The 10,000-nt window shown below is 39.4% G+C and overlaps 1 protein-coding gene across 1 annotated transcript in view; it reads left to right on the top strand.

Moving 5' to 3' along the window:
• Positions 1-10,000, top strand: part of LOC115005198 (sodium- and chloride-dependent creatine transporter 1-like) — a 23,452-nt gene that overhangs the window by 1,974 nt on the left and 11,478 nt on the right. Inside the window, exons 3-5 of the mRNA XM_029426976.1 lie at positions 3,268-3,392; positions 5,516-5,628; positions 6,575-6,712. Of these exons, the coding sequence (XP_029282836.1) occupies positions 3,268-3,392; positions 5,516-5,628; positions 6,575-6,712 (376 nt within the window). The remainder of the gene's footprint in view (positions 1-3,267; positions 3,393-5,515; positions 5,629-6,574; positions 6,713-10,000) is intronic.

Genomic DNA, 10,000 nt, shown 5'->3' with positions numbered 1-10,000 from the left:
CATGTTCCTGCTACATTAATGTGTGTGTTACATGTTCCTGTTACATTTATGTGTGTGTTACATGTTCCTGTTACATTTATGTGTGTGTTACATGTTCCTGTTACATTAATGTGTGTGTTACATGTTCCTGTTACATTAATGTGTGTGTTACATGTTCCAGTTACATTAATGTGTGTGGAACATGTTCCTGTTACATTAATGTGTGTGTTACATGTTCCTGTTACATTAATGTGTGTGTTACATGTTCCTGTTACATTAATGTGTGTGTTACATGTTCCTGTTACATTAATGTGTGTGTTACATGTTCCTGTTACATTAATGTGTGTGTTACATGTTCCTGCTGCATTAATGTGTGTGTTACATGTTCCTGCTGCATTGTGTGTGTTACATGTTCCTGTTACATTAATGTGTGTGTTACATGTTCCTGTTACATTATTGTGTGTGTTACATGTTCCTGTTACATTAATGTGTGTGTTACATGTTCCTGTTACATTAATGTGTGTGTTACATGTTCCTGTTACATTAATGTGTGTGTAACATGTTCCTGTTACATTAATGTGTGTGTTACATGTTCCTGCTACATTAATGTGTGTGTTACATGTTCCTGTTACATTAATGTGTGTGTTACATGTTCCTGTTACAATTATGTGTGTGTTACATGTTCATGTTACATTAATGTGTGTGTTACATGTTCCTGTTACATTAATGTGTGTTACATGTTCCTGTTGCATTAATGTGTGTGTTACATGTTCCTGCTACATTAATGTGTGTGTTACATGTTCCTGTTACATTAATGTGTGTGTTACATGTTCCTGCTGCATTAATGAGTGTGTTACATGTTCATGTTACATTAATGTGTGTGTTACATGTTCCTGTTACATTTATGTGTGTGTTACATGTTCCTGCTACATTAATGTGTGTGTTACATGTTCCTGTTACATTAATGTGTGTGTTACATGTTCCTGTTACATTAATGTGTGTGTTACATGTTCCTGTTACATTAATGTGTGTGTTACATGTTCCTGTTACATTAATGTGTGTGTTACATGTTCCTGTTACATTTATGTGTGTGTGTTACATGTTCCTGCTGCATTAATGTGTGTGTTACATGTTCCTGTTACATTAATGTGTGTGTTACATGTTCCTGTTACATTAATGTGTGTGTTACATGTTCCTGTTACATTAATGTGTGTGTTACATGTTCCTGTTACATTAATGTGTGTGTTACATGTTCCTGTTACATTAATGTGTGTGTTACATGTTCCTGTTACATTTATGTGTGTGTGTTACATGTTCCTGCTACATTAATGTGTGTGTTACATGTTCCTGTTACATTAATGTGTGTGTTACATGTTCCTGCTGCATTAATGTGTGTGTTACATGTTCCTGTTACATTAATGTGTGTGTAACATGTTCCTGTTACATTAATGTGTGTGTTACATGTTCCTGTTGCATTAATGTGTGTGTTACATGTTCCTGTTACATTAATGTGTGTGTTACATGTTCCTGTTACATTAATGTGTGTGTTACATGTTCCTGTTACATTAATGTGTGTGTTACATGTTCCTGTTACATTAATGTGTGTGTTACATGTTCCTGTTACATTTATGTGTGTTACATGTTCCTGTTACATTAATGTGTGTGTTACATGTTCCTGTTACATTAATGTGTGTGTTACATGTTCCTGTTACATTAATGTGTGTGTTACATGTTCCTGCTGCATTAATGTGTGTGTTACATGTTCCTGTTACATTAATGTGTGTGTTACATGTTCCTGTTACATTAATGTGTGTGTTACATGTTCCTGCTACATTAATGTGTGTGTTACATGTTCCTGTTACATTAATGTGTGTGTGTTACATGTTCCTGTTACATTAATGTGTGTGTTACATGTTCCTGTTACATTAATGTGTGTGTTACATGTTCCTGTTACATTAATGTGTGTGTTACATGTTCCTGTTACATTAATGTGTGTGTTACATGTTCCTGTTACATTAATGTGTGTGTTACATGTTCCTGCTACATTAATGTGTGTGTTACATGTTCCTGTTACATTAATGTGTGTGTTACATATTCCTGCTGCATTAATGTGTGTGTTACATGTTCCTGTTACATTAATGTGTGTGTTACATATTCCTGCTGCATTAATGTGTGTGTTACATGTTCCTGTTACATTAATGTGTGTGTGTGTATGTTCCAGCTGATCCAAGAGGCTTTTTAAAGACTTTATTTATCTGAAGAAGAATCTTCTCATAAAGGAAACTTCATCACAAACACACAAATATAAAGTAACTCTGAGGTTTAGTGAAGAGGAAGTACCTCACAAGTATACTAAATGTAAGTGTACTTAGCTTCTTATGTCCTCATCATGCAGACATGTCCTCACTACGATGTTGTAAAACAAAGACAACATTTGCTATTTAAAACCTTTGAACTTGTGTTTTCGAAATGTGAGGTGAAGTTTCTGCATTCAGCAGATCATGTGATTGTGGGCAGAAATAATAGAGACGACTTCTTATGTTTGAAAGAAACCACTGGAGGTATACATTAAATAAACATTAAAACACATGATGTTGACATTGCATCTCCACTGAAACACGATGCACAAAGAGTTAGCAAGCTACGTTAGCTTTGTCATGTTAACGTGTGATCCAGTAGTGACGAGGTCTGTGGGTATGTAGCTCGTCTGATAACACACACATCTCCGCTGACGTGAGATAATTACACTGAGGTGTGTGTCAGAGCTTTTCTTTCTCTCCAGGTTGTGCCCTCACACATGAGACCCACGTCGAGGTTTCACTTTAGGGAAGACGTTAGTGAGTCTGTGTCCGTCGGGAAGAGTCGTGTTTATTTAAAGAGGCGTAAGAGCTGATTGATAGAGAGAGCACGAGGTGAAGTACTTCTTAAACCTCCACCACTAATGTTTAAAAGATGAACAGAGTTTCATTTATACTCCCAGTGGTTTATTGATCTTTATGTGGATGGGTACCGATTTTATTACTTTAATTTATTTTTATTATTCAGAAGGTTTTATTTTCCATCTTATGTCGTGCATGTATTCTATTTCATCGCATTTTATCTTTTTTATTATTTATTTTCATCATTTCTTCACTTTTATTATCAAGTGTGGCATCCTATCCCTTTTTAAATGTTAATTCTTTGTATATTTCCTTTATTGTTAAGCACATTGTGTTGCATTTCTGCTACAAAGGTTTTTTTAATCATTATTATTAATATGATATCTTATGTTCCTCGTCCCTCCTGTAGAGACGCCTTCGTCTTGGCTCTAATCAACAGTGGAACCAGCTTCTTCGCTGGCTTCGTGGTGTTTTCTATTCTGGGCTTCATGGCTGCTGAGCAGGGAGTCCACATCTCACAGGTCGCTGAATCAGGTAAAAATATATCAAATACAAAGTCCAGCTGTTCCTCTCACACACTCCTGATGTTTGTATTCTTGTGGGTTAAAAAAGAAGTTTAAAGATATTCTGGTTATTCAACAACAGCAGCTCAGGTCATGTTTGGCCTACATACCTTTAAACCTGCAAGGCTGCGGGAACAAAAGCTCTTTATATCCACTCAGGAGGAAATCAGCAAGCACGATCTGGGCCTTTAGTTTCAAATTGGTTATTTTAATTTCATTTGCAAACACATTAGACAATAAAACACACACAAAAAAAGGAAATGTATCCGTAGAGTTTAAGAAGCGACAGGCTGATACAACAGAGCTGCCCTCTACAAAATAAACATAAATTAATAAATAAAAAACAACAAAAAATTAATAAAACTAAGCTAACATCATTTAGAAAAATACAACAAGAAGGCAAAAATCTAATAAAAAAATACAAATGCATAAAAAAACAAAAAGAAGAAGCGATAAATATATAATAATAATAATAATAATAATAATAATAATAATAATAATAATACATTTTATTTGTAAAGCGCCTTTCAAAGCTAAAAGCAATCTCAAGCACTATAAATATATATTTATATATAAATATATATTTATATATAAATATATATTTATATGTATTTATATATAAATATATATTTATATATAAATATATATTTATATATAAATATATGTGTATAAATACACATCAAAAAGGTTTATATTATTTACCACTAAATAATAATATATAATAACTGTATATATAATATAATATTCATAAAATAATTACATTTCTTGTTTTTTCCCCTTAAGAAACAAAAACAGTGGCATTATGTAAACAAACTTAAATGGTTAAATTCTGAAAAAGAATAAATATTTACAAAAGGTGATTAAAAGATTTAACTCGGCAGTTTTCTGACTTCAGAGAAACTTCTTTAAAGTAAGACACGAGGATTAAGTTGCTTTATTTCTAAGCCAATCAGAATCACCCGCATGAACTCCTCTTTATATCCAGAGGTGCAAAGTAACTAAGTGCAAAACGATCAGCACAATTCCTGCACAATGAGCTCTTCTCCTGTGGAGTTAAGGATTTAAATACTTCTTCCACCTCAGTTTATAACATCAGTACGTCGGCTTCAGGACTGGGTGTTTGTGCAGGTTTCAGATGTGTGTGTGTGTGTGTGTGTGTGTGTGTGTGTGTGTGTGTGTGTGTGTGTGTGTGTGTGTGTGTGTGTGTGTGTGTGTGTGTGTGTGTGTGTGTGTGTGTGTGTGTGTGTGTGTGTGGTTTACTGTGTAGAGCTGTCAGCCAACTGTATGTGTATTAATAGCTTTGAAGCACATGACGTGACGTCACAAACTGCCAGTTATATTTAGTCTCTCCACAGAAGGCATCACGCTGCAGCACTCTGACCGCAGCGCTGTGGATTCACTCACAAATGAATGTATTCTGTTTCTGTCTCTGAGGCTCAGCTCCACCTCTTTCATTCACCATCATAATGAGATATTACTACAGAGTGTGACTTTAATAAAACATCTTGAACATCAGGCTGCTGGAAGCGCTGTTTTACAGAAAATAGTGTCGGTGCACCTCTGACTAATGGTGTACGTGACAGAGATTAACTATGTGTGTGTGTGTGTGTGTGTGTATGTATGTGTGTGTGTGTGTCTATGTGTGTGTGTGTCTGTGTGTGAATGGCAGCAGTTGCTTCGTGTGTGTGTGTCTGTGTGTGAATGGCAGCAGTTGCTTCAGCGTGACGTCATGAATCTTTTTATTTTTATCTTGTTGCAAAAAGTACAAATGCAAATCCAATTTACTCTGGTTTAAAGTATTACCATCAGTGTGTGTGTGTGTGTGTGTGTGTGTGTGTGTGTTTGTGTGTGTGTCTGGTATTAACTGAAGACTTATTTAAGAAGGCCCTCTCACCTCATGACATGTGACTTATCTTTATTTCATGAGGCTCATGAACAGAAACATGAACATGTGGAGTGAATAAAAAGTGTGTATTGTACCTTTAAATATGAGACTAAATGTCCTCAGGAGTACAATTAACAATGGGTTAAGGTACGATGTAAAAGTTGACACGTGTTGTAGTCTATTGAGCCTCTAACTAACGTGTGCTTCAGGTCCCGGTCTGGCCTTCATTGCGTATCCGAAGGCCGTGAGTCTGATGCCGGTGGCTCCTCTGTGGGCGGCGCTCTTCTTCTTCATGCTGCTGCTGCTCGGCCTGGACAGTCAGGTGATCAAACCTTCTCATCATGTTTACTTTGTTTCATCCTCATGTGCTGATGCAGTTGTGAGACGATGGTGCGTTCAATGCAGCACAGCTATTGGAGATTTCAGCTGCTTAAAGCGCAACATGTACGAACAATATCAGAGAATTAAACCAGGAGACAAACGATCAGCAACATGCACGGTGTAGAAACAATAATGCGGATTTGATCATTTTGTGCTTTAAAAATGTTGCAGCAGACAGATTGTGTAGCTTCCTTGTATGCATCAGCATCAGCTTTGTAATCAGATGATAATGTAACTTAATGTTGATTATGATCATCTATTTATTTGTAGTTGCACTAAATATTTTTTTGCACACATATATTTGCACTATTTATTAAATGTATATAGCTAATTTAATTTCTCTACTTTTCTTAACTTATTTTGTTTATTTCGTATTTTTTCAAAGGGCTTTTGCATTTCTATCCGTTCGGTTTAAAGCCAATATAAACATTATGCTGCACTAATATCAGGATTATACTTTTAGTCTTTAGAGTCCAAAAGTCAACATCTATTGAAAAAGGATGTTTTTTCTAACATGAGTTATATTCATTAAAGAAAGTTGATTTAATAAATAAATAAAGACTCATTTAATCCGATGAATCCTTTTATTCAAATTGAGGATTTGTTCGAGGGATTTATTTTTTTAATGGTGTTGACAACAAGAAATGTGACGACAGACATTTGAAGCTTCATTCAAACCTGAAGCTTCGAATGTAAAAAAATAATTTTATATTAATCCGTCTCTTGTGTTGTTGTAACGGGATAAATAAAGTTATAATTTCTCTCAGCAGTAAGGTTACAGTTTCAGGATTCAAAGATGTCATCAGTATCATCTGCACCAAATATGCATTATTTATTATATAATATGTTTGTGTCGCGCAGTCGTTGATCAGTTTTTCTCTCCGCAGTTCGTCGGGGTCGAAGGTTTTGTGACTGGGATCCTGGATCTGTTTCCTGGAAAGAATCAGTTTCGCTACAAAAGGGAGATTTCTGTGGCTGTCTGCTGTTTACTGTGCTTCATCATCGACCTCTCCATGGTGACGCAGGTCCGTTACAGCCCGTCTGTCTTTATATTAACACCTGACTGAGCTTAGAAATCAAGAAGCTCTTCACACGTCAGCTGATGAATTAGTTTTAATTTAGTGTTAAACTGATACTGGAAATCAAACACTTACTAAGACTTACAATTCATTCATGTGCAATATTATATATCTAAATATATTGTTTCTACCGGGGTAGCTATTCCCGTGTGATTTCGTGATTCTCGCGTGATCTCACAAGGTCACCTGATTTGGGCCGACATGGAGGAGAGTGGGGAAGAACTCTGGTTATATGATGACCAGACATTTGTACTTTGTCATCTTTTTTAAATGAAAGATGAGCAAAACCGGAGGTAGAGTGTGAGAGAGGTAGAGAGGTAGAGAGGTAGAGAGTGAGAGAGGTAGTGTGTGAGAGAGGTAGAGAGTGAGAGAGGTAGAGAGGTAGAGAGTGAGAGAGGTAGTGTGTGAGAGAGGTAGAGAGGTAGAGAGGTAGAGAGTGAGAGAGGTAGTGTGGAGAGAGGTAGAGGTAGTGTGTGAGAGATACTCTAGGTAGAGAGTTAGAGAGGTAGTGTGTGAGAGGGTAGTGGGAGGAAGCGGTAGAGGAGTGAGAGAGGTAGAAAGTGAGAAGGTAGAAAGTGAGAGAGGTTTAGAAATTGAGAGAGGCAGGTAAAGTGATGAGACGGTAGTGTTGTGAGAGAGGTAGAGAGTGAGAGAGGTAGAGAGAGAGGCAGAAAGTGAGAGAGGTAGTGTGTGAGAGAGGTAGAGAGTGAGAGAGGTAGAAAGGGAGAGAGGTAGAAAGTGAGAGAGGTAGAGAGTGAGAGAGGTAGAGAGTGAGAGAGGTAGAAAGGGAGAGAGGTAGAGAGTGAGAGAGGTAGAGAGTGAGAGAGGTAGAGAGTGAGAGAGGTAGAGAGAGAGAGGCAGAAAGTGAGAGAGGTAGTGTGTGAGAGAGGTAGAAAGTGAGAGAGGTAGAGAGTGAGAGTATAGAGAGGAGAGGTATAGAGTAGAGAGGTAGAAAGAAGAGTGAGAAGGTAATAGGTAGAAGTGAGAGAGGTAGAGATTTGAGAGAGGTAGTAGTGTGTGCCGCAGCTGCTGGTAGAGAGGGAGAGAGGCAGAACGTGAGAGAGAGAGACAGAGGGTAGAGATGTGAGAGGCAGACAGAAAGGGAGAGAGTGTGAGAGGTATGAGAGTTGAGAGAGGCAGAAGAAGTGTGAGAGAGAGCGAGAGAGAGGGTAGAGTGTGAGAGAGGCAGAAAGTGAGAGAAGGTAGAGAGGGTAGTGTGTGAGAGAGGCAGAAAGTGAGAGAGAGAGAGGTAGAGAGTGAGAAAGGCAGAAAGTGAGAGAGGCAGAAAGTGTGAGAGAGAGAGGTAGAGTGTGAGAGAGGCAGAAAGTGAGATAGGTAGAGAGTGAGAGATGTAGTGTGTGAGAGAGGTAGAGAGTGAGAGATGTTAGTGTGTGAGAGAGGTTAGAGAGTGAGAGAGGCAGAAAGTGAGAGAGAGTAGAGGTAGAGAGTGAGAGAGGCAGAAAGTGTGAGAGAGAGAGGTAGAGTGTGAGAGAGGCAGAAAGTGAGATAGGTAGAGAGTGAGAGATGTAGTGTGTGAGAGAGGTAGAGAGTGAGAGATGTAGTGTGTGAGAGAGGTAGAGAGTGAGAGAGGCAGAAAGTGAGAGAGAGAGAGGTAGAGAGTGAGAGAGGCAGAAAGTGAGAGAGTGAGAGAGGTAGAGAGTGAGAGAGGTAGAGTGTGAGAAAGGCAGAAAGTGAGAGAGGTAGAGTGTGAGAGAGGTAGAGAGTGAGAGAGGCAGAAAGTGAGAGAGGTAGAGAGTGAGAGGTAGAGAGTGAGAGAGGCAGAAAGTGAGAGAGAGAGGTAGAGAGTGAGAGAGGCAGAAAGTGAGAGAGGTAGAGAGTGAGAGAGGCAGAAAGTGAGAGAGGTAGAGAGTGAGAGAGGTAGAGTGTGAGAGAGGTAGTGTGTGAGAGAGGTAGAGAGTGAGAGAGGTAGAGTGAGAGAGGTAGAAAGTGAGAGAGAGAGTTAGAAAGGGAGAGAGTGAGAGAGGTAGAGTGTGAGAGAGGTAGTGTGTGAGAGAGGTAGAGAGTGAGAGAGAGAGTTAGAAAGGGAGAGAGTGAGAGAGGCAGAAAGTGAGAGAGAGAGTTAGAAAGGGAGAGAGTGAGAGAGGCAGAAAGTGAGAGAGTGAGAGAGGTAGAGAGTGAGAGAGAGAGAGTTAGAAAGGGAGAGAGTGAGAGAGGCAGAAAGTGAGAGAGAGAGTTAGAAAGGGAGAGAGTGAGAGAGGCAGAAAGTGAGAGAGAGAGTTAGAAAGGGAGAGAGTGAGAGAGGTAGAGTGTGAGAGAGGTAGTGTGTGAGAGAGGTAGAGAGTGAGAGAGAGAGTTAGAAAGGGAGAGAGTGAGAGAGGCAGAAAGTGAGAGAGAGAGTTAGAAAGGGAGAGAGTGAGAGAGGCAGAAAGTGAGAGAGTGAGAGAGGTAGAGTGTGAGAGAGGTAGAGAGTGAGAGAGAGAGTTAGAAAGGGAGAGAGTGAGAGAGGCAGAAAGTGAGAGAGAGAGTTAGAAAGGGAGAGAGTGAGAGAGGCAGAAAGTGAGAGAGAGAGTTAGAAAGGGAGAGTGTGAGAGAGGCAGAAAGTGAGAGAGGTAGAAAGTGAGAGAGGTAGAGAGTGAGAGGGAGAGAGTGAGAGAGTGAGAGAGGCAGAAAGTGAGAGAGAGAGTTAGAAAGGGAGAGAGTGAGAGAGGCAGAAAGTGAGAGAGAGGAGTTAGAAAGGGAGAGAGTGAGAGAGGCAGAAAGTGAGAGAGGTAGAAAGTGAGAGAGGTAGAGTGTGAGAGAGGCAGAAAGTGAGAGAGGTAGAGAGTGAGAGAGGCAGAAAGTGAGAGAGGTAGAAAGTGAGAGAGGTAGAGAGTGAGAGAGGCAGAAAGTGAGAGAGGCAGAAAGTGAGAGAGGTAGAAAGTGAGAGAGGCAGAAAGTGAGAGAGGCAGAAAGTGAGAGAGGTAGAAAGTGAGAGAGGTAGAGAGTGAGAGAGGCAGAAAGTGAGAGAGGTAGAAAGTGAGAGAGGCAGAAAGTGAGAGAGGTAGAAAGTGAGAGAGGTAGAAAGTGAGAGAGGTAGAAAGTGAGAGAGGCAGAAAGTGAGAGAGGTAGAGAGTGAGAGGGAGAGAGGTAGAGTGTGAGAAAGGTAGAGTGAGAGAGGCAGAAAGTGAGAGAGAGAGGTAGAGAGTGAGAGAGGCAGAAAGTGAGAGAGGTATAGAGTGAGAGAGAGAGAGGGAGAGAGGGAGAGAGTGAGAGAGGTAGAGAGGTCGGTAGTTC

Source organism: Cottoperca gobio, unplaced genomic scaffold (assembly GCF_900634415.1).
Source record: "Cottoperca gobio unplaced genomic scaffold, fCotGob3.1 fCotGob3_276arrow_ctg1, whole genome shotgun sequence".
Lineage (NCBI taxonomy): Eukaryota > Metazoa > Chordata > Actinopteri > Perciformes > Bovichtidae > Cottoperca > Cottoperca gobio.
Note: the sequence above shows the minus strand (reverse complement) of the source record. Positions and strands in the feature narration are given on the sequence as shown.